This window comes from Austrofundulus limnaeus, unplaced genomic scaffold (assembly GCF_001266775.1).
Source record: "Austrofundulus limnaeus strain Quisiro unplaced genomic scaffold, Austrofundulus_limnaeus-1.0 Scaffold28, whole genome shotgun sequence".
NCBI lineage: Eukaryota > Metazoa > Chordata > Actinopteri > Cyprinodontiformes > Rivulidae > Austrofundulus > Austrofundulus limnaeus.
In genome coordinates, this window is record NW_013952430.1 from 2,738,732 (window position 1) to 2,763,945 (window position 25,214).

Genomic DNA, 25,214 nt, shown 5'->3' on the forward strand with positions numbered 1-25,214 from the left:
GGGATATATCGTATCGTGACCCCTCTGTCATGATATGTATCGTATCGCCAAATTCTTGCCAATACACAGCCCTATTACCTTCAGTTGTTCTGTAAATGCTGTATATACCAAAAATAAATTAGACTTTGCATCATAGTTTGCATCTAAACACCTTTAAAATTGGCCGTTGGTTTCTTTAAGATCCTCCCACTGTTTCTGACACTCCCACTTTCAGCACGTCTTCACAATGCTTCATGTAGTTTACAACTTTTCGTAGAAGTGTTGTATTTTGTTGTAAAAAAAGAAGCAACATTGTATATGTTTTGGAAAATGGCAACTCGGGATACAGTCAAACCTTACTTAAATGATCCCACGTCAGACCGGAAAGTAATTTTATTTTATTTTATTGAAGAACTGGAATGAGTACAGAGGCTCTTACCAGATGTTATAGTTTGATAATACGTAAATCTCTTTCACCTCTCATACATCTACATCATTGTTGAGCTAATTTTTGCAAAGACACTATAAATGTAGATCATTATGAAGCTAAGTTTAACAAAAAATCTTGAAAATCCAACATTTTTAAGATACGTTTTGGAAAGTATAGTGATTTGTAAAAAAAAATTCTCTTGCCACCAGTGAGGTGGCATTGTGTGAGCGAGGGGTGCTCTGTGGGGCAGGAGCTTGGCTGGGGACTGAGCTCCAGGGAGGAGCTGTGGGTAAATAGGCGGTGCTTTGAAGCAGCAAGCATTTAAGCAGCTCTGAATGGCTACCACAGGAGATTCAAGGATTTATTAAACATGCATGAATGAGTCAAACTAACACTCTGGGTATGTTTTTGATGAGGGAATGACATAATAACACGATATAAAATAAGTTGATTTTGCATAATACACCCCCTACCCCCATGATATCTTTATTCATTGCATTTTTAAGCGTTTGTTGATTTATTTAATTTTTTTTACCTAAAGAAGAAAGTCAGATGAGAATCACTCCTCTGTGTCTCCTCAGACAATGCTTCCTGTGAGGATGTCGCTGGCTCTTCAGAGGACCCCAAAAGTCAAGGTAAAACTTGATACCACCAAAAATACACGTCACATGGTAAAACTGTAGAGTGTGTATAGTTATGTCCATCACCAATTAGAAGTCAAAGAAGCGTTCAAACAAGAAGTAAGCCTGAACAGGCCAACATAAGCAGGTCATGGCCTCTTCTAAACAGCTTTACTTTAAACTCATTTCCTTTATTTCAATTATTGCCTGAACCAAAGCAGTTTTAGAAGAGAGAAAAATATCAGGTTCCTCTAAAAATAAAATTGACTCAGGCATTGGGATGTCATCCAGGACATTTAATCTGTAGCCAGGCAATGATTGATAAGGCCTGCACTGCTCAAACGTTGACCCAGTTGCTACATAGCAACACACAACACACATTCCTAACTTTTCACCAATGACCACATTGTTTCAGTATTTGGTATAGTTTCCTGTTTTCACATGAAATGTTTCTGTTTAAAATCAAAGCTTTTGCTTTCATTTGTTGCGGTATTTCAATCCATACAGTAACATTAGGCTCACAAAACATGTAACCTGATCTCCACTGGCCATTTGCTTCCTTTATACATGGTGCTCAGTCTAGACTTCTCTTAGCAGATGAGTTCCCAGCATGCTCTTATAAAATAAAATGTATTCTTATGAGACCCATTTCTCAGTCCATCCCTGTAATGGCTGCAGGAAATGGACTCTGACTCAGCACAATTTAAAATGTTATTAGGGTATCAAAAAAAGAAACGATTGAGGCTCTATTCACTTATCAAACAACTTTATTGAATGCGTTTGTTTTCAGACTTTAAGCAGTGTTACACTTTGCTTGTTTTGTGTTCAGAGCAGCAGTAATAAGAAGTGTGCAGTCCCGTAAACACCTCCCATATTACTGTATGCATTACGGATGTGTGTGTGTTTTCATCAGGCCTGCAGGGGTCTAGCAGTGCACTTGCTTTGTGTCGTCCTGTTGAGCAGAGAACAATGTGCAGAGTGCCCTGTAGCATCTGTAGTAAGTGCCAGTTACTTTGCAGCGACAATCACTTTGGGCTACAAATAACGGGCTGCTTTCCTTCACATAACCCCTATAATATCAGCTCTGTGAAAGTTGGCTTTAAATCTAATTCGGTTTCACGAGTTCTGAGGTGGTTTTTCACTAACACCCAGCTGAAATGATCTTTTTTTAAGGAAATAAGAAAGGTCCCATTTTCTTCACTCTCTTGGACTTCTTTTCCTCTCGTCTCTTGTTTTTATTCCACTAATCCACTCGTACTCATAGTTTTCTTCCTAAATATGAGTCCTCTTATTTAGGTGTTCCTATCCTTTCCATCGATGGTCTTTTGTTTTCCTAGATGGACATATTGGTGCAGTAACCTGGCACTAAGCCGCTCTTTCTGTCCCTCAACCTGGCATGAGCCATCTGCCGTCTCAGCGGGTGATGCTCTGTCACTACATGTCACTCTCCTGTTTTAGAGCACGTTGGTGTGGTTACACGTGAGCCTGCATAAATCCTTACTGTGGATGTGTGTTCGCCTTCCCTCTTCTCCTTTTACCCAGCCTCCAGACCCTCCAGTCTCCATAGCAACAGGACCACCAGTAGTAATAGTAACAATAACTCGCACCTGGCTTCTCCTCTGGAGGGCAAAGGTACGCTCTTCCTCCTATATTTCTGCCCACTAACTTATCAGCTTTTCTCCTTTTGAGGTTTATCGTTTTCTTGTCTGTATTTTGGTTTAATCTGGCCAGTTTAAAGCCAAAGAGTTCCCATGTTCTCAAAATCCCTAAAACCCCTCATTTCCTCATTCTCCAATCGTCGTTCTCCCACAGGCACGTTGAACGGTCGGCTCAGCAGGCCCCAAAGCGAGAGCAGTGGGGAGTTCAGCCTGAGCCTGGACCAGGAGGTGTGGTCCAGCAGCGGCAGCAGCCCCGTCCAGCAGCCCACCTCCTCCCGCTCCTCCCACCAGAGCCCCCTGCAGCTGTGCAGGCCCCTCGAGCCATCCGGCAGCTCTGGTCCATTACAGGTCAAGAAGCAAGGATCCCCCAGTGAAGTGCTTTCCCTGCAGCAGTTCTTGGATGAGGGTATTGATCCAGCAGAGGTGAGGCGTTGTAAACTGATTGTGCTGTTCTTTTCACAGTAGATGTTTACCTTAGCAAAATGGATTAAATAATCTGAATGTGTTGTTTGGGCACAAAATTACTTAATCTGTTCATGACAAGCCTTTACACGCACCAGGCTTTTCTTCAGAATAGTACTGACATGCACAGAGTTATAAACTTTCCCTAAGAAAAACAAAAGAAATTCCACAGGGGCGGAGCTAGACTTTTTTTTTTGCAATGGGCAGCATGGGGGTGGCCAAGATGTTCTCTAGGTGGGCACACATAAATACAGAAAACTTTTTTGCATTTGAACATTTAAGATGGTCACCACAACTAAATTTAAAATTTAAGACTAACTTAGGTGAAATGTCTTGTGGTACATTCAAGAATGACTGCTAACCACTGAGCTAACCACTAATGCTAATTTTACAAAGGACTATAATTCAGCCATTAAAAACACAACTGAAATTTTATATATTGGTAGCCAAGAATAATGTTTAACTAAATCTGAATATGAATGAAAAATTCAAATAGTTGGACCTCAGCTGATTTTTAGAAATAATGAACTGAAATTTGGTAAGGTGGTAGCCAAGAACAATCCCCACATCATTTTAATTTCTCACTTTGAACCTTTTCGAGATATTAAGCTGAAATTTAGTGTGGTAGTAGCCGAGAGCGATGTCTAACAGATTCTAAAATCAAATAAACAAATTCAAAATGTCCACCAAAACTAAATTCAAATGGCTAAAATTCAGTGTTTTTTATACACCTTGAGCTGAAAATTGGTGTGGTAGAATTGTTGCTTTTATATTAATTCAGTGGTTCAGAAAAGGTATTATTTTCTTCACACAGAGGTTCCATTTACACTACAATACAGCTGCATAACAGATATTTACGTTGTTTTAACTCTACCTGACCACTTCTTATTGACAAATGTGTCCCCACCCTCACTTGTCAATTATTTGAGTGTGGCACCTGGGCTGACCAATCAGGTGCCAGGAGTAGCAATTGCCACTCTGGCCACTCCTCTTGCTCCGCCCCTGTACTTATGTATATGTATTTGGGGTGGCTGTGGCAGAGGGGAGTTGTCCTGGAACCGGAAGGTTGACGGTTCGATCCCCCATCCAGCTATCTCAGTTGTTGTGTCCTTGGGTAAGACACTTAACCCCTAATGCCTCTGATGTGTGTCCCATCAGTGTATGAATGTGATTGGCACTGATTATTCTCTGTAGCTGATTGTACATGTTAGCTTTGTAGAGACCTAACAGAGTGCTGTGTGAATGGGTAAATGAGGGCACAGATTGAAGTGCTTTGAGTGTCCTGGGTGGATAGAAAAGTGCTATATAAGTACAGTCCATTTACCATTTTTACCATGTGATAAATATTAACGTTAAAAGAAACAAATGCTGAAATAACTCAGGGTTCAGACACTTTTGACCATCGAGATGTTTGATAATTTTGAGCTCTTTCCAAGTTTCTAAAATAATTTTTGCTTTTGCTTCCATATATCGACATTTTAGCATTTAGCCAGGCAGAAATGCCTCTGGTTGACATAATAATGTACTTTTTGTTGCTCTGTCTTGTTTTAGTCTGGCAGTCAGGAGAACCTCACTGTAGACTCTCCTCGTCTCTCCACCTCCTCTGACCGTGCGCCGAAAGAACGCTCTTCCATCAAAGGCCGGGGCATATTGCGCTCATCCAGCGGGAAAGCAGCACCGGGCAGCAGCGACCGAGCACCAAACTCCTCGGGACAAATCGGCCGGCCCTCCCTGCGGAAGGCTGAGAGCACCCGCGTAAAAGGCTCCGCCCCGATCCGCTCCAGCCTGTCCTCCCAGGGCAAAGCCACGTCGGTCTCGGGACGCCTGGACCAGACGTCCTCCACGCTGCCTCGGGCCAGCAGCGTCATCTCCACCGCCGAAGGTACCACACGGCGCACCAGCATCCACGACCTGCTGTCCAAAGATCAGCGGCAGCCCGTATCTGTCGACGCCTCTCCTCCTGTCCCCTCCCCCAAGGCTGGAGTACGCTCGCAGCCGACACCCAGTGAGTACCACCCCAACAGCACCCGCCTCCAGGGACCCATGTCCACAGCCTCCCCCATGCCCAAATCACTCAGCTTACCCTGCAGTAGCTCAGAGGACCCCGACCTGACCAGCCTCGAGACTTTCCTCGGCCCCTCCTTCACTGTAGAGTCAGTGTTCATGAACTCCATCTTTAGTGAGTCAGCAGAAACCCTCCCCTTCCTGTCCCTGAACCCCACCTTAGTCAGCAACATCAGCGGGCCTCCTGTTACAAATAAATCCCACCCTCCTCCTGCGCCAAACCACAGTCAGAACCAGAGTCCTCCCAGTCAGCCCATTGAGCAGATCCGATCCAGCTCAGATCCAGCTCAGTATGGATCCAGTCCCAGTTTAGGGAATGATCCGGATCTGACTCTGAGTCCAGAGGAGAACCAGTCTCTGTGGTACGAGTACGGCTGTGTGTGAGTCACAGGTTTCTGGCTCGATGATCACGACTTTGATAAGAACTTGTTTTTTTAATCTTCTCTGCATGTATTTATCAGAACACTTTTGTTTCTTTGTGGGTCGTTTTCTGTTCGTTGTGGTGCTGATTTTTTTCCCCCCCTTTTCAGTTTTTATGTTGGGACTTTAAACGCTCCTTCATCCAAAAGCTTCTGCCATTTTTATTTTTTGTTTCATCAAACTGTTTCACTGGATGAAACTATTATATATTGTGGTGGATTTTATCGCCAGATTCTATACCTTTTGTTTTTGTTTAGCTTTAGATCTGAATTTTATTTTATTTTTTCAAGATCTAATATCAACGAAAGCCCAAACTGGTTAACATCACTATAAAAATCAGCAGAACATCTTTATGTCACAAGTAGCTGTCAACATAATGAAAGCATTTATGTCACATTGAAGTCTTGTACTGTCAGATAATAGATTCACTTCCCGCTTTATGATGTTTGCATTGATTTGCATTGTTCACTTAACTGCATGGCTTTTTGTTTTCAGTGTGATCTGAAATGTTCATTTTGATTGTTGGGATCAAAATGGTTTCACTTTTGTCTTTTTTTTTTTTTTTTTGACGCGTGCACTGTTTGTTTTTGTGCATTTGATACCCTTTTTTTGTTTGTTTGTCTTGTGTGCTGGAATATTTTCTGAATGGGTGATGGATTTTAACTTTTTTTCATAATTATCTCAGTGGGGTCATGAGTGAAATCTGAGTGAAGGTGATGGATTAAGATGGTGATGATCAAGTTTATCTTTAAGACAGGTTTTGGTAGTTAGAAATACAGGATGGCTAATTGAAGTGGACAAGTTTGAGATGGTTTTGGCCAAAAAAACATGTAATTTTTATTATTTTTACTATTCCTGATGCACCACAACTTAAGAGATGATCGTTTTTGACTGACACTATTTATGATAGAAGACGAGCGCTTCTAATTGTGCCAAAACTATTAAACTATTTTAAAATGTATTTATTTCAGTTCGGTTGATGTATTTATCATGCTTCACGGTGTATCTGATTTATAAAGTCGTCTTGTAACTCTGCAGATGTAACATGAACGTTGCCTTTATCCTACAGATGTGGAGGGCAGAAAGCCTAAGAGCAGGAGCGGGGCGTCGCAGCAAAGCTGCTAAAACCCTGCCCCTCCTGCCTTCGTCCGGCTGCCGCCATGCTGCGAGCGCGTGGTGAGTGAGCGCTGCTGGAGCGGCAGGGGAAAAGCTTGGGAGGTTGTGTGGGGATGGTGGGTGGGTGGGTGGGGGGCAGGCTTGTCTCCATGGGAACCCTAAAGCGTGGTGTAACAGATGTCTTCCATCATGCTTTTCACTTGCTCCCTCCTGCTTCTCTCAGCTGTCACCTTAAAGCTCCCCTCCCCTCCCTCACACAGACCCTGATGGGACCAGGTCTGCATGGCATATGGTTCGTTTCTTACAACTGTGCCTGTTTTGTGCCGACCCCGAACAGAAGCAGCTCCAGCGGCACACAGTTTCCCCTCCATGATGTCTCGTGTGCCGTTTTTAATGAAAACTGCTGAGTCGTTTTGTGACTTATGGCCTCTTTGTTGTCACTGCTGCATGGCTTTTAGTGTAACGCTGAAATCCTTCCCTCTATGCATGTAGATCCAAGCTGGGGGGCTTTTTCTCCTTTTTGCTGCATCACTGTTTGTTTACCAGACTGAAACTTTTTATGAATTGTGCTTTAGTTCCATTTATTTCCAGGGTTTATTTTCTAACTTGTCTTCTTTCTCTTCTGATTTCTTTTTTCCCCCCTTTCTTTCTTTTGCACTTCTCTTTGCTTGCGTGGGACTCAGAGAGAAAGGTGGCCTTGGAGCTATGTGTCTAAAGCACTGTAGAGCTCATCTACCATCTACAGTGAGAAAAGATTGTATATCCCAGTTTCAACCTTTTTTATTAGGGAACCCGGGACCGTTCATTGGAGAAAAGTGGCTTCCTTCTCTGTTTCTTTTTCCTTGAATCAAGGATCTCTCCGTAAAATACTACAAAAAGTTTTTATTTCGTCCCCTGTAAAGACTGTTTTCAGGCAAATTGCACTGCCACTTGTGTTTTCGGTGTGGCAGATCGCTAAATGTGGACTAAGATTTAAGTGCCAATGTTCCCACAACCAATCCTAAACTGAACTGATGACCGTCTTCTACACAATTTTAACGTCAGATCTTTTTTTTTTTAAATTGTTTTATTTTTGCTCGATGCTGTGGTAGATTTTAGAAATGGGCAGAACGCACAAAGACAACACAAATCTGTCTGCACAAAAATCATCCTGGCTGCTGTTTCAGACAAGAATAGCAATCTGCATGGATCAATCATCCGTTTCCTTTATCCAATCAGAGAGGAGGGTGTCGGCGGCGTAAGAGCCAGGAAGCACTTGGACATAAAGCCATGACAGCTCGATGAGTGAAGTTTTTGGATCTAAAAGAGACTGACTGTGGCAACGTTTCAGGGCACCTATAAATCAGAATCTACTTTGGTTTATAAAGACTCAAACACCTTTTATGGTCTGCTTTATCATAAATACTTTATTAAACTCATTTATGACCCCAGTCCTGCTCTGGTGTAGAAAGTCCTGGCAGATATGCAGAGTTTGTTGTTCTTAGAGGGGCTAATGAGGTGCTGACTGGAGTAAAGGTGACCTGCAGCTAACAGAACATGTCCAGGTTTCTGTTGTGTTGAACATGTTGGTGATAATGGGACCCAATGTCTTTTTTTTCTCCTTTTCCACTTTTACATGTTCTTATGATGTAATTAAAATGATCAAGAATATTGTGTATGGTTATTTATTTTTAAAATTTACACATTACATGGATTTAAAAACAATAGTATTTCCAGTATAATTTCATGTTCTTTAAAAGCAGTTAATAGTTTGGCCAACCTACTCATCTAATTAAAAGCATAAAAAATCCCTTTAAGTATCAAAAGCTGGTTTTCTTTATAAACATGACTTGTTAGAAATAGATATTTAATATATTTTATATATAGACAAATGTAGCCTCAACCCACCAGAATTTTGTGCCTAAACATATAATTAATGTAAGATGGATATACCTAGAAAGAGGTGACAGATTTGTCTACAATTGTTTTTGTCATTAGTGTAGTTCTGTGTGACCTGGCACCACCTAGAGTTGAATATTGGTACTGCACACAGAATAAACAAATATAAAATAAAGGTTTACACATTTCAAAATTTACTGTTTGACTAATACTTTCATAAAATTGCTTTTTTCCAAAAGTATCAAAAAGTTGATTAAGGTCGTATTCAACCCTGGTAGTCTGATACACTCTGACTGGGGACCCAGAATTGCAAGATTTGCTTCCATTTTCAGTCTGTCAGGTGTTACACTCCTATTCTGACCAGAGGGGGCGCTGTTGCGGTTCTACAACAGAACCTGGCCAAACATGGGCACAAAGAACAGAATGTTAAGCAAAAAGTGTAGCCTTTGAACAGAGGCTGAAGACATACGCAAAAAATAAATAAATTAAACATGTTGATTGATATACATGGTCACAGAATGACAGCTGCTATATTGTGACTTCACTGTAGCTTGGTAAATAGAAAAAATATTTATTAAACTGTTTCTGCTGATTGTTTACATCCTCTAATATCAGAAAAATAACTTTTGATCACTGAAATGTTGAGTGTTGATTACATGGTCACAGAGACAGCTGCTATCATATATTGTGAGTAGCTTGGTAAGTAACAATATTTATATAAAAAACTTTTTGCTGATTTTTGATTTTTAAATTGTTTTTGCTGATGTAAACAATGAGTAGAAACTGTTTTTGAACAAATATTTCTACTATTCACCAAGTGAAGTCACAGTATATAATAACAGCTGTCATACTGTGACCCTGTAATAATTTAATAACACTCTTTCAGTGGGCAAAAACTTATTTTCTGATAGAGGATGTAAAGTAGCAGAAAAAACTTTTTTTAAATAAATGTAATGTATAACCACTCGGTGTTTCAAAATAAGTCTGTACTACAGTCAAAACTGGTCCGCTAAAATCTATAAAGCAATAAATTTTCAACTATCATAGGTTATTCCTCATTTTCAACACATTATCTGAATATTGTTTAAGAAAACATTGAAAAATTAAAATAAATGGACTGCATTATTTTTCCCTAATACCTCCAGCAAGAAGGTGTTTCCCAGTTTCTCACACACATCTCTGTGAACTTTGGATTTTCTCCCACAGACAAAAAAAAAAATGTCTTCAGGTCCAAGCCTCTCCTGCAATCTGATTAAATAAGAATGCACCCCTGTGTTGTTTAACACCTTATTGATTTTTTTAAATGAGGTGTTTATTTAAAAAATACAAAAGGGGAAAATAAAACTTTTACACTTTTAAAAACACCAAATTTATCCAAAATAACAAGAATAAACCACAAAATAAACCAAATTTCTTTCATTTTATTCGACAGCCAAGTGGATGAAATGACAAGTTTTGACCAGCAGGGGGCGTTGTGAGTACATGAAGCTTCAAGAAATGAAACTTTTTTTTTTTTTCTAACCAATTGGAATGAAAGCTTCAAGGCTGAATATAGAATAAAAGCATTCTGTAAGAAGCATAAATAGCACAAAGTAGCAGAAAAAAAGCAGAATTTTAGCTCAAATAGCAGAAAAAGCTAAAATTAGCAAAAAAAGTTGCTACAATTAGCACAAGAAAGTGAAAAAGAGCAGAACCAGAACTAAATGTGTAGGTTTTGTAAAGATTTAGAAACATTTTGAAGGGTTTTAAGGATGTTGAAAATAGCCCAATTCATTTCCAAAGGGAAAAACGTGGCTGAAATATCAAAAGTCATAGCAACCCTTAGCATAAATGAGCTGAACGTTTTGATTTATGAATTGTTGAAGTACCACAAAAATTGTGGGACGATGCCGAAAAATATACGGAAGAAAAAATGGTCTCAATAATGTGAATGCTATGAAACGTTCACAATATTAAACTAAAACTAAAAGATTTGATATATGTTTAAAAAATATTTAAAAGCACGTATTACAAGGTGAAAAATTAAACAATCTGCATTTTTTCCCCATATTGGTTAACCTATATGTCTTTAGTTTAAAACTTGTAACCAAAATTTGTGAACAATTACAACAAGCATGTGTTTACCTACAGAAACAGTGGCTTAAGAATATGTAAACAATGCTCACTTGGAAGAGTTTGGGATGGAAATGTCTGGCAGGTTCCTATTTATACTAGATTTGTTAAGTAAAGTTTGCAGAAAAATGATTTGATTAATGGTATAAAGACCCAGCCTACCTCTTCTGTTGCAGCCTAGACCCCTGGACAAATATTTCCTTTTATTTCGATTTTCACACTAGGTTTCTATTAGGAATCACCTTTAAGGCCCTCACAGCAGTTCTGATACCAAATTCTTGAGGCAGACACACAAAAAATGTAAATAAAGTCACATCTGTTTAGACAGATATACCGTAAAAAGGACATCAATATCCAGATGCTATCTTTATGAAATACTTATTCAAGTAATTCAAAGAACCATCCCGTTTTCAATACAAGGTTTTTATTAACTATGATCATGCAAAAACCCAGCATCCATTTCATCTTAACATGTTGCCCCTTCTTATTGTCAGGTTACATTGCAATACATTTACTTTCAGAGGGACACAATCAAGCTGAGGCTTCTGCTAATCCTTTGTTGCATTTTTAATGCAGAATAACACAACACCACTTTATTTCATCTCAGACAACCATTTCATAACCTCGAAGATGCAAGTAACAGCAATTTCTATTTTCATTATCAACAGTGAAAAATGAGCAGAAAGACATGCATATTTCTTCCATTTATAAAACTGCATATATAGTGTCGCTGTAAGATTTGTGTAACTTTTTTTATATTCTAGGTTTAAGCATTTGATCCTCGTTTCCATTTAGTTTTACATCAAGCATGTTAGACATTTGCCAAAGTATTTGAACAATAAAATCTTGATTTGTCGGCAAATTTCAGTAACTGTGAACAACCCGATGCACAACTTTTCATTCATCACCTAAAATAACGCTGAACTTTGACTCACAGAATAACAATTAAGTTTTGATCCCTGTTTATTATCTGGATCTGGACTTTGAAAACTCAAGTGTTAACCTTTTGAGATAAAAACTGTGCTAATGTTACCTTAGGCCATTTTTTAAATACATCTCAAATAGTGGAAAACCTGGTTTAGAGAATAATCGCTTAATGGAGGAACAGCTTCTGTACCTAAAATAAATTATTTAAAACCAGATATAATAAAAGAGAAATGTGTTACTTTATTTGACCCAGATGATTCTAAAATAAATACATTTTCCTTGTTAAAAAAAAGGAAACAAAATAAATTCTGGTGCAACATTAAACAACGTTTTCGGTCCCCAAAATCAAGACATGTAAAAATAACCAACTCATCAAGAACCAAAATGTCAGTTGTGAAACTTTGACTTTACTATTTAAAAACAATTGTAAATATATTACCTGCCCAAATACTTTGACAAATTCCCTCCCCAGATCAATTCAGGCAGATTTACTACAAAGCAAGTTCAACACAGCCAGACTTGTTTGAGCTCATGAGGTTTTATGAACTTTATAGTTTTTCTCTTCAGGATCTGTTCGGTCCGAATAAAATGTGACTTTTTTTTTGTTTCAGGATTCAAATATTAATTTTCAGTCAGCCTGATTAAACTGGTTTTTCATGTAGGATTTTCATTTCCAGACACACACATGCTACTTAATATAATAAGGTTAAAATCTTTTTATTTAAAGATATCAGAAATGATTTGGGATATGGCAGTGCTTGTTTCATAGAGTTCATCCAAAATTCTGACCAACTTGTGCATTAAAGTTAAAGTTACCACTCAGACTTTACTTTTCATCATTCGTGTGGTAATTTTGCTCTGTAGTACACCCCGCAACAGATTAAAATTGCAACAGCCTCGCTTTTTATCCCTTTAACGTGCCCATGGCGGTGTGGAAATGCACGCACGCACACACAATCACACACACACACAATATAAATATTACTGAACCAAAAAAAAAAAATTAAATAAAAGCACATTTTGTCAGACTGGTGGCATAATCACAACCAGCACAAACAACACAGTTTCAGATTTTACAAAGCGTTGTCGTGGTGCAAACGGTGAACGGGGCGGGGCACAGTTTTCATGGCAGGTTGGATATGTCGCTCAGAGAAGCACGGGCAGCTCACGCAGAAAGACAAGGTGTGGTTCACAACGCTTTCTTTAAAGTCTGTCAGAAACACACGCGTGATGTGTCGGGGCGGTTCCTGCAACAGCGCACACAGTAAAAATGGAGCAGCCTGGTGCGAACGGGACACAGCGAGCATCGCCTGCTGGTACAAAGTCAAAAACAGTGAAACGACAGTGAGGCAAAGTTCAACCACTGACACGGACATGTTTTTTTTTTCTTTCTGTCCTTTTGAAAAGAGATTCGTTGATCTCGTGTGCTTCAAAGCAGGAGATTCAGCAATGTGTGCGGAACATTTGGTTCATCGCCTTACATTTATGTGACAAACAGCAAACATATTGACATCAAAACATTTAAAACTACAACATCGTGAAAAAAATGTGATTTAAAAAATTAATAATAACCAAATCTACTTATTAGGATCAGCAAAAGTCTTATAGCCCTCAAGCGGGGAGAGAGTAGCCCCCCATCCATTAAACCTTTGTTTCCTTGTTTAGTCTCTCAGCTGCATCCTCGTTCACCATGCCCGGATTTCACACACAATTACAGCAAGCCAAGATGGACGATATACAAATTTAAAGATCGCTTATCAGAAGGAGACGCCGATGCATGGCTGACACGTGTCTCGACTTCATGCCATACGGCGTCGAAGACAGACGGGTTGGTGAGGCTTGCGGTCGACAAGGACAGAACACCAGACAGGAATGATAGAAAAGGAAATTTTGGCAAAGCGTAACCTGAAGTTGCAGAAAGGTTCACTCCTTCAGAAGAGCAAACGCAACAGCATCGAGTCATCAGTGTGCAAAGGAACGACCACGAAAAGAAAACAGTACAAGCCATTCTATAGATTATTAAATCATGCTACACATTGGAACACACAGATAGACGATAAGGAGTTCATGCTTACAGCTCAGTTTGGAAACACGAGGAGCTTCAGACTTTTTTACACAACAGTGCCGACTTGTGTTTGAAACTAAAACACTACAGGATCAAGTCCTTCTGCAACTTCAGGATGAGCTGGCCTGTTCGTTGTGTCTAAAGCACGAGACTCGACCTCAAAAGGTGAAGCACGGCGACTGTGAGTGTGTGTCTGTGTGCATGCATGTGTGTATTTACACCTATCGACCTCACAGCACATGGGGAAAACAAACCAACAAAACCAATCACTCTCCAGGTGAAATTCCCCTTTTTTTAAAGCCAGAAAGCAAAACAAGTTTTCCCCTTTTTACCCTCCTCTGCATAAATATCTATTTATAGACTGTTTAAATAAAGCCCCCTTTATTTAAAAATTATGTCAACACAAACTATTTTAATATAATCTCTCAAACAGGACATAAAGCATTTATTAAAATATTACCAAAACAAAAAACAAAACAGGTCCCTTCAGTAACGCAACACCTTAAACACTGTGCAGATACTCAAACCTGACTTGTAAAATTAGTGGTAAAGTGTAATATTTGTTGTTCTCATTCCCATTAACCCCACCAGCACAATAATAAACCTGTTAACGACAAAAACAACAACAACAAAAAAAAAACCGATACTAACAAACGTTCAGAGGACACGTTTCTAGATACACTTGCTGCCCGAGTCATTCTCACTGTGTGTGAAGTGTACTTGTTTTTCAGTAATTATATATCTATTTATATTCTTTGAAACATTAATACTTTTCCACATGGCAGATCAGACAGATTTGGGTTGGGTTGGGTTGGGTTGGGGGGGCATTCAGGACAGCATCATCCCCGTGTGACCATCAGAAACATGCACCATCTTCAGGAGGGGGCTGACATCATCTGCACCCCAACATCAGCTAGTTAAGGGTTGGACTGGATTGGTGTTGGTCGGTCATTCATTCCAGCTTTTTTTTTTTTTACTTTTTTTAATAGGTTTTATTAATTTTTTTCTAAATATTGAAATATATTTCCCCACTTTTGTGTTGTCCTAGCATCCTCGTCCCAGCCAGGGATCCAGACTTCGCTCCGACCACGGAGAGAAAATGCTCCTAATAGTTTTAGAGTTCAGGCAAACCTGGAGAAGAGAGGGGAAAAAAAAGCTCTGAATGATTTCAGTTTATCCAAAATGTATATATAAAAACAGGAAAACATCAGAAACTAGTTTTATATCCATTACTTGAGTTTTCAGTTTTACACTGGATGCATTCCTACACAACCTGGGCTTGAACCTGCAGCCTCAGAATTACAAGACTGCACTGACCTGAGCTACCGCTGCTCCATAACACAAAGAAAAGCAAGTATTTGATTTCTCGATCATTAAAGTCACATAAATACACACAGCACAGCCTTCCCTTGGCATGCAGTGATAAAAGTTACGATTGACACAATTTATTGAGTTGTCAGCAGAAGCCTTTAGACATGTACCCCAAAGCAGGCAGCTATCTGAACCCCAATTATGTATGCTACATACACAAATTATCCTATTTCTAATAGCAACATTTACATAAACGTAGGGTTGGGTACCGAAACTCGGTCCCGGTTTGGCGCCGGGGTGAACATCGATGAGGTAAACAGACCAAAACACAAAATTAACTTCAGTGCATCAAAGAAAGCTGTTAACTTGTGCCCTCTGGTGTTCACTGTTAACAGTGACAGCCTCGACGCACAATCTCCACAGACGCTCCTGTACGTGGTTCGACTTGGCTCGGTCTCGGCCCAATGCGTCTCTCCAAGCGCGCTCCACAGCCGCGCTGTCTCAGAACCTCGGACCTCCTCTCCGGTGGTTCTAAGTGGGTAGAAGCGAGTAGCTTATGATTTTGACGTCAGCAGAACGTCTGTGGATTAATTCTTGGATTGACTGACAGCAAATTTCCTCCTGGAGAGAGCTGCTTTTGTTTAGGAATATGAGAGCGCGGCGCAATACGACGACATGGTGAAATAAAACTGCTGTTTTGGTGATCTTGAGAAAGACAGAACTTGTAAACACTTCCTGGAGAGAGGTGAAGGAGACGAAGCTGAGCAGATCACAGGAGGTTTTCAACAAACTGACCGTCCACGGTTACACAAGCACTTAGCTAAACAGCACCGTGATAATAAATAAATAAATAAAGTTCGAACGGTTAGACCACAAAAGGCTTTTTTAAATTTAATTTTATTATTATTATTATTTTTAACACAAAAGTTGAAGTCGCTGCAGACAGTCTGCACATTATCACACCCACAGAGTGAGGGACACACTGCGTGGAGACACACGGACACTGAGCAGAACCGACCTGACCCAAAGTGAATCGAGTAGAACAGAGTTCATGGAGAGGGGCTAACAGGTGCTGCTGCAGTTAACAGTTATGTATTATATATTATAGTCGAGATGTCGAAAGAAAAACGGTCCAAAGTGTGGTGTCACTTTACAAAATAAGACGCAGAAACTTCCACCTACAACAAATGCTTTAAGAATATTTGGTGCAAAGACAAATGGTTTTAAGTTGATATGTTGGTCAATTTCAAGTTTGACTTTGCCTCAGAAATAGTCATTTCTTCATAAACCTCTGTGAGAGTGCGTATGTTTTTTAAAATTTTTAAAGTACCGATTTAAATACCGTTTAGGAACCGGCACCATTTTGAAAGTATCAATTTAAACCCCTTCAATACCCAACCCTACATAAAGGATGAGTAGCCCAACAATCAGACTGAAGCTTCATATTGTAAAAAGAAAAGAAAATATATTTTTTTAATATTGTAGCTTTTTCAAAGAATTAAAAAGACAAACAGTAGAATTGTCCAACAACAGCCCCCAAGCTGTCCTCAGACACGCTCGGTCCTTACCTGAGCCTGGGCCGTCTGTTCACTGCAGCGGTGCAGCTGGAGCGCCTGAACAGTGGAAGTGCACGTTGAGCCACTTGGCGTCGCGGCGATGCCACACGCGCGTCTCCTCCGACTGGCAGGAGCGCGGCCGCCCTTGGCCGTCGATGTACTGCGTCAGGCGGATGTAGGCGATGCAGGCGGCCTCCTCGCCAATCAGATGGACATGCGGGTTGAGGATGGTGGTGTGCACTGGTTTGCTGTTTTTACTCAGAACTATGGAGACAAAAAGGAGGGAATCTGATACTCTAAATGCTATATGGCATTTTTAAACAAGGGTAAACTAAAATGTTTAACCTGTTAAACTGACTCAAACTGATTGCATATAAACTTGTAGATTACTGAACTGTGCTCCTTTAATAGTCAGTTTTTTATCCTGAACTGACAGGAATCAGCTAAAGCGCCTGTAGATTTAATATGATTAAGTTCAACTAGACAGTAAGCTTGTTATTCAGTCCTCAAAATACAAGAACCTACGATTCTCAAAGTAGAACTTGTGAAAGTCCATGCCCTCCACCAGATTTCCGAGGGCCTCTGGCTCAAAAGAAGTCAGTCCAGGGTCACAGATTCTCCTGTAAAAATAAAAAACAGCATTAAATATTCCTGCAGCAGTAAAATGAGCCTAAAGAGCTTCAAAATGTGTGCATTTCATAGGAAAATAATTCATTTTCTTATTGTTAGGCAGCTCTATTTTACCCAAAAAGCACCCACAAAGAAAATAAATCTATAAATGCAAACTAACGTGTACGCCTCAAAATCCCCGTTGTTGATGGCTTCAATCAGCTGCTCCGTCATCTTTACGATCTCTTGTTTACGAGCTGAAAAGGAGGGAAAATTACAAAAAGAAACAGGTTGTTACAAAAAGGCAGGAAGCATCTGGAGGTCAAACATGCACATCCCAAACCACGTGCTCCACCTCAACTCTGCCTGACATTTTAATGAGGGATGACATTTGAAGACCCCCAGTCCCAAACATGCCACACCCAGTGCCATTCACGTGTTGCTAAATCTGTCACTCATCTAAAAAACTGCAAATTATAAATTGTAGAAATCCAAGATAAAACTACAAACCAAACTTTATGGATGTCCATGCAGACACTAAAGAAAAAACAGCTTTCAAACCTCAAAATCTGCATGAAGCTGAGTCCATAAAGTGCCAACAAACCACTTCAAATCCACCTAAGAAGCCTTTCCTTGAGTTCTACACAAACTACCACTCACTTCTCAGTTGCAGGTTACTGTTGCCTGCTCGGGGTGACTGAGCAGACCCTGGTCCAGGACTGCACGTCTGAGCTGGACTGGTCTGGGCTACAGGGTCAGCGAAGCTGCTAAACTCCTGCAGAGGACCAGCTGCAGCCAAGTAAAGTCATTCCAGAACAAATCTATTATAAGCACGGCCTCTCAAGCTTTTATTGGTAATTAGATGATGATGCATCAAGTGTGTGATGAGAGCGATTAAAAAGAATAACTGGAACAAAGACTCTGGGTTACAGAAGGAAGAAGAAAGCTGCAGTCAGGTCAGGGTGCCAGCAGATGGCAGTACAAGAAACCAAATTTCACTTTCATCAAAATAAAAACTTGGAACTCTTCTTTTTGTGCTGCCTTTCAACAACAGAAGCATCACAGATGAGTCGAAGAAGAAAAATCAAGACAAAAAAGGCCGAGCGCTGAATAAAACCTGCTGACTTACAGGTGAGTGAAGGACAGTCAGGAGACGACGTGTAGGCCTGTTCCTCTGCAGTGCTGCACTTTTCTAACCCTGAACTCTCTTTAGCAGCAGGCTCTACAGCAGCTGCTATCATCACAAGACAAATACACACAGATGCTCACTGACAGGGAACCTGAAGACAACAGTCAGACAGCTTGGCTTACCAAAATAGGACAATGGGCTGCACATTTTATTGTATATTACTATAACATTATGTGTACAGTTTTTACATCGCAGACAGGTGGCTGCAATAATTCATTTGCTATTTGATTCTAAATGCCATGCATGCCAAAAATAGTGTTTGGCAACAAAACCCTTAAAGGTACGTAACTATTTTGACAAAAAGTGGAATTTGAAGGTTTGGCAAATTTTACATGTGCCAAACCCACATACTCAGCTCTACAGCTCAGCCCACAAATGCATGTTTCTTACAAATATGGCACTATTTACACAATAAATTTACAGGCTTTCTAACTGTAGACTTATTACAACAAAGAAATAATCAACCAAACACAATTCCTTACTTTTTGTGCCAAATATATAAAAAGTTCATGTGGTATAATTTCATAGCAAGATTTTAAGACACCCAGTGACACTTTTAGTACGTGAATGAACTCTAACTTAATTATGAGCTCTTAAGAAAACATAGTTCCTCTGACTTCCTGTGTAGTGACAAGACTTTAGTTTGACATCAGTTTGTACTGAAGATGCAAGTAGAGGCAACAACACAATGTATTAACAAGACTGTTTAAAAGCAACATTTATCTTTCCTGTGAAGCTCTTCTGAATACAAAATCTCCCAGAAATCCAAACTCTCACCCTGTTCTCTTTCTAGTGGAATAAAACTTGACAGTTGCCTAAAACAAAGCAGGCATGCATTAGTTCAATCTAAAGAAAAAAAATACAGTTTCATCATTTCTTCCTGTCTGATCTGGACGTGAAAAAGTGATCCATAAAAGGCATGCAGAGTAGGTGAAAGTTGGACAGCTACCTTTCCTACCTTTCATCTCCTCCTCTTCTGCATTATTGCAGCTCTCTGTGGAGCCCTGTCACCCAGAAAAGGTTCAGACAAAAACACATACACACACAAAAAAAAGGGAGGTGAGAGTGAGAGGAAAGACAAATACAGAGAGAAAGAACAAGTAAATTCTGGTACATTTTTGACCGGAACGTAGCTGACAGGTCGGGACACGTTGCCTATAAAGACAGAGTCAACCTGGTGGACGGGTGAACAGGTAGGACAGACTCCCTCCCAGGAGCACAAACCAGCCAGGACAGCAGCAAGGAAAGGCACAGAGCGCCACACACAAAGCAACAACGTGTGAGAGCCATTTTCAGTCACTAATATTGCGTTAGTGTGAAACTGCTCTTGCCCAGGTGACATGTGAATAGTGTCCATATAAAAATATATATTGTAATAGTGGAAACTTGCAAGCTTGTAAACCAAAGTAATAGTGCAAGCAGCATGGAGGTTAAAAACCAAACAGGTGTAGGAATAGTGAACAGTCATCCCTGTGCATGTGGTGCTTGTTCAAAGAGATTTGTGAAGGATTTTCTATTTTATCAAAATGTGAGATTTGATGTGATTTAAAATCAAATAACAAAAGCAGAATGGTGTGCAGGGAGGCCTTTTGTGTCCAGAAAACAACCAAATTTGTCAAACTAAGTGCTAAGGTTTTAGGAAAATTTGGACTTAAAGAGTATTATTTTACAGAGGGGTTGTGTAGAATAGTTATGACCAGTCAGTATCCTACCTGCGGTAGACAGAGCGATTAATGAAGATGGTAAACAACTACCCCACTTCAAAATAACAAACCATTTCTTTAATTAGTATTAATAATTTATAATTACCAACATTTTAACATTTTAGGACTGAGTTGGAAACTTCATTTGTTCTCTGGATAAGTTGAAGAAAACTTTTACTTAAGAATTTTTTCAATCAAAGTTGTGCGGAGATGCGTTTAGAGAAAATCCTTGCAGGTGTTAGTAGTAGCTGCTAGCGGCTTGAGGTTGGAGAAAAAGCGGCTTACCTTGGTGCCGTCTGCTGGGTTGTGTACAACTGTTGTCTGGGCTTCCTGGGGGGAGGTAGGAGACACTTTACCATGCAGGGATGGGATGGGGGGGGGGTACTAACACACAGTACCAGTATTTTCCACATTAACATACAGAACCACCTCATTTTTCACAAACAAAGCACGACAGCTACAGCACAGAGGTGGAGTTTTTACATCAGATAATGAAGGTGCAGTTTGTTCCCCATTTGTTGGCACTGTAGCCAACAGGATGATTTCAGTTTCCAAAATGCACAAAATCAGCCAAGAACACAGCTAAATACAAAACCACCGGCCAAGGCCACGACTGAGGAGGAGGGTTCTGTAGTACCTGTGTGTAGTGAAGTTAGTTCATGTCTCCGTAAAACTTGACAGTTCCAATACAAAATTCAGCAGTCAGAACATTTTGATTTCTTGTTTTAAAGTTTTACTTGTTACAGCACAGTTGCTGCGTTTTGGCACCTCATCCCCAGTTTTGACCCTGACACAGAAACACCCAACACAAAGCAGTTCCATCAGCTCTGAGTACGACAAAAGTTGGGAAACAAGAACCACAGTTTAGTTTCGATTAGCACTGGAACCAAACTCAAGAACATGCAGCCCCTTTAATAAATAAATGACAGAACTATAGGTGTTTTGTTAGAATTATGTCTTTACTACAAAAAGCTGACAGATGACGAGTGTGTATTCATATCAAAAAGGCTCTTTCCAGAAGCACTTCAAATGTGATAAGTTAGTCTGTTTTTTAATTTTTGTAACAAACTTGGCAAACCCCAAATTGATCGTACCTCAAATGTTTGTACAGATATTAAGCTAAAATCTGGTGTGGTAGTAGCTGAGGATCATTTCCAACACATACTCAAATGATTGCACTACATATGCTGTGTTTCCTTAAAACCTTAACATGTAAAGCAGCAGAATGCTTCCAGGAATGCTACTGTCATAAATCTTTTCAGAATAAATGACAGCTTCAATATGCTCCTTAGGACATGTCATTATAGGGATTGTGGGTCTTCTTGCCCATTAAATTGTAGATATGCAGGTAATTTCACAGCTGGTATTTTGTGTCACACTGCAGATTCTGTCGTGTTTTTATGTTTAAAATATATTTTAAGTAGTAACTAGTACCAAAAGATTTTACTGTTAAGTTGGCTTTAATTAACATGTTTCAACTTTTCCAAAAGTCTTGTTGAAACTTCACTGCATTTCAGTTAGGATGTATTTTATTCATATGAACACAGGGGCTGCATCCTCCTACACAATTACATTTTGTTGGTTTTCTTCTTCAGCTCTTGTTGTACCCAGAAGTCCTCATAGGGAATTTGTAAAAGGCAAAGTTTTTGATGAAACCAAAGTTCTACAGTTTATTTTCACTCTACCGCAATAACCTTTTCCTGCTTTAAAGGCCAAACTGTCAACGCTCAGATGACACTCTGGAACAAGTAAAGGTGTCATCAGGGTGAAGCTGAGCAGAACTTGAGTGAAGTGTTTGCCGTTTCACCACAAAATGAAAGCAATTTGTCTACCTGCCAGGTGTTGCGTGTTTGCAGGAGTTCTGGGTAAAACACGATCCAAGAGAGACGCACGACGAGTCACAGAGCAGTTGTTCAATTTTAAAGCTGTCAAAATCACTGCCAACATCACACGTTTGTTTACAAAACAGAAGCAAAGAGGATGAGGAAGACGAACGGGACAGAGAAGGTTTTCGTTTAACATGGGGATGGGACTAAAGCACAAAATAAAAAGATGGAAAACGTGAAACGACGCCACAAAAAGCAATGAGGGTGAAAGCAAACGGATGTGGTACCATTGGTGCTGAAGATGACATGCTGCTGTCTTTGGTGCTGCTGCTGCTTACTACACTGTTTTTACTGTTGTTTCCCTGCGACCGGGGCAAAGAAACACAACACAGAGTGACTTCCCCCTAGAAAGAATTCTCTAAACAAGAATCGCAGCGGGAAAACAGGAACAGAGCTGTTATGTGGTCGATGTGAATTACACCTGTACTGTTGGTTTGCAGGACTCATGCTGCAATAAACTGGAGTTACAAAGTACAGAAGCTCAACCCATATCTGAATATTTGTTTTCGATAACATTTTTTTAAAGGGCAGCTTATATTTCTATAATGCTTAAATATATTCAGGTCAGTACCTAATGAGTCCCCTTTTACAATTATCAGGGTTTTCTTGTTTCGTTGACAAAACTTGATATTATGCTGTGTTTTAATTTGTCAAGACGACATCATAATATTAAAAATACAGTAGATAGAAAAGACATTTTCTAACTAATTTTAAAGGGGCTTTTTTTGAGCACAATTTGACATATAACAGCAGTTGTTGCTTTAAAATGAGAATTGTAAACAAAGTTTAAAAACTACCAGTCCAGGTCTGTGCATGCAGTGAAAGGCCTTGATGGAGAGATGTGTGTAGGAATGCATTTAAAAAAACTAATCCTGTAGACTGCTAAACTAATAAAATGTGTTGCATAAGATGTAAACTTGAAAAAATTAGCTCAACATTGCACTCTTCAAAATCCTGTCTGACTGTAGTTTTATGTTTTTTACTAATTAGGAAGCTGTTTGGAGGATGCCTGAATTTTACATTAGATTGTGCTAAAGCTGCAAACTATAGTTGGGATTAGGGCTGTGAATTGGCAAGAATTTGGCGATACGATACATATCATAACAGAGGGGTCACGATACGATATATCCCGATACATTGCGATACTGTAAGCAAGGCAATATATTGCGATTTTTTTTGTCCAAAAATCTATTAAATAAAAACCTCTTACTGACAAAAAAATAAGAAAAGCTAATGTTTACTTACAATGCTAATGCTACCCTTTCTCTCTGGCGCTCAAGAGGTAGAGGAGCCAAATGGCTGGCTCACTGCTGCCAACTACTGGTCAGAGGCTGAACTACAACATAAAAATGAACGGTTGGCAAGAAGGTTTACATTTTAAACCTTAATTAAAAATTGATTCAGGGCTTTAGAATATCGATACAGTATCGGGAAATAAAATATCGCGATATTTCAGTGTATCGATATTTTCTTACATCCCTATTTAGGATGTTTGGTGTGAAAAAGAAAACACTTTGAGTTGGACTCTTCCTTCAACCTCGAGTTAACTGGATAAAAAAAGAGAATGAAGATATTCCCACAGGAAACCAACAAGAGAGGATTGACGGATTACGTCAATAAAAAAGTTCAAAGTACACTGAGCGCTTTCAGCTGCTTCACTACAGTTTTGAAATGACAGACGCAGCTTTTAAATGTTAAAACTTCATAAAATTTGTGTGTTTTCCCAAATCAATATTCAGTCAGTTTTTTAAAGGCTCTTGAAATTTAGGGTTTTATCATCTGAACAGGACAGGACAGCACCATACAAATGTGAGAAGAAACCCTGTTTACACACTCGTGTATTAGGACACATTCAGAAGACCAAGATGATTTTTTTCCACAGGATGACAATAAAAGAAATAAAAACAAATGATGACACAGAGATTATGTGTTAATTTGCAAAAAAAAAAAAAAAAAGGAAGCATGATTTGCAGTGATCAGAATGTTTTTCACTTCAGGGATGATTATATATGACATGAAAAGACGATGTCGTCCAAGATGGCTTTAGTAAGAGAGTAACAAGAGCGATGTTTGTTTTTCATCAGCAGCTAACATGGTTTTAATGGAGATCATGGTAGAGGGAGGGGCAAGGATGCTGCTTGGATAGAATCAAACAGAACACACAAATAAAATACTCTGAAACGCTTTATCTAAGATAAAAAAAAAAACAAATTAAAAACAAACAAAAAAACTAGTCAGGAGAAAACATAAAATAAATAAAAATAAACGACAGAGCCGATCTCACCATCAAACACACACTTGAGCTGGACTTCCTTTTCTGACAGACAGCAATGGAGAGGAGGAGGAGGAGGGGAAAAAATAAGGAGTCATCTGGAAACAAGAAGCTAATCAGAACAGCAAAAACCTGAAGCTGCCAGGTTGATCCCAGAAAGGAAATAAAATTAAAAATGAACAAGCTTAAACCAGAGCAAAGATGAGACAAAGAAATACTAAAACTGCAGAAGGTAAAGAGGATCAGCTGAAAAAAATATACAGAAAGGTCATTTTTTATGACAATTGTAAAATGTTTGAGTTGAAGGGGGAGGAGTTTAGTTTTTGTGTTAAGCAACTATAAATAATGGAAATCTGCATTTGGCTCCAGATGATCATGGCACTTCACCACATGCACTGACTCTGGTCCTTGGTCAAAATAAACACTTTTAAAGTGATTTATTATGTTTGTTTATTTCAAATCTGTAACTTTCAGGTGGAAGCCCATCTTTTAGTTCAGTTCTCTAGCTAAAGCCCAAAACACTTACAAATATTTAAACTACAGAAATAGTTTAAAAAATGCACAGGGAGGGTAAAAAATCTAAACACTTCTTTTATATGCTCATAATGTCACAAATAAAAACATTCTTGGAGAAAGACTAGGGTGTCAAACAAAAGACAAACAGAAGACAAGAAAACAAAAATTACCTTTAACGGGTCAGAAAACTTACCTTCACACCGTCCGACTTTTTGTTTAGTAAGGTTTTACACGCTGAAAGAAAAGTAGGACAAGATGGTGTGAAGGCGGTGTGAGAAACAAACACAGAAATGGAGCTGGGATTGCTCAGTCAGCAGGACAAACTACAGCCAATCCAAACATTGACTTTATATTTCCAACAACAGGTATGAAGAATAATTAAAACAAGAAGCATATCACCACAAAGGGAAATCAAAATATAAAGTATTAGTAAGTGACTTT

At 39.4% G+C, this 25,214-nt stretch overlaps 2 protein-coding genes across 22 annotated transcripts in view; one reads left to right on the forward strand and one right to left on the reverse strand.

Annotated features, from left to right (window-relative positions):
• The window catches only part of ccdc88ab (coiled-coil domain containing 88Ab), a gene marked incomplete at its 5' end in the record, with an annotated part of 63,393 nt that extends 56,799 nt beyond the window's left edge, over positions 1–6,594 (forward strand). Inside the window, 5 exon segments of the mRNA XM_014005135.1 lie at positions 991–1,044; positions 1,943–2,026; positions 2,572–2,661; positions 2,842–3,110; positions 4,701–6,594. Of these exon segments, the coding sequence (XP_013860589.1) occupies positions 991–1,044; positions 1,943–2,026; positions 2,572–2,661; positions 2,842–3,110; positions 4,701–5,597 (1,394 nt within the window). The 3' untranslated portion in view covers positions 5,598–6,594.
• Positions 6,595–11,143: 4,549 nt separating this feature from the next.
• The window catches only part of camk2g2 (calcium/calmodulin-dependent protein kinase (CaM kinase) II gamma 2), a 57,872-nt gene continuing 43,801 nt past the window's right edge, over positions 11,144–25,214 (reverse strand). For 2 of the 21 annotated variants that reach the window (XM_014005137.1, XM_014005157.1), the window contains 8 exons: positions 24,967–25,007; positions 22,213–22,287; positions 20,385–20,429; positions 19,355–19,400; positions 17,389–17,464; positions 17,124–17,218; positions 16,611–16,862; positions 11,144–14,862 (listed from right to left, as the gene is read on the reverse strand). In XM_014005137.1, coding sequence (XP_013860591.1) covers positions 16,630–16,862; positions 17,124–17,218; positions 17,389–17,464; positions 19,355–19,400; positions 20,385–20,429; positions 22,213–22,287; positions 24,967–25,007 — 611 coding nt within the window. In that variant the 3' untranslated portion in view covers positions 11,144–14,862; positions 16,611–16,629. Of the gene's footprint in view, positions 14,863–16,610; positions 16,863–17,123; positions 17,219–17,388; positions 17,465–19,345; positions 19,401–20,384; positions 20,430–22,212; positions 22,288–24,269; positions 24,303–24,966; positions 25,008–25,214 lie in introns of all 21 variants that reach the window. The other 19 variants (XM_014005136.1, XM_014005142.1, XM_014005140.1 and 16 more) reach the window with 11 other exon arrangements.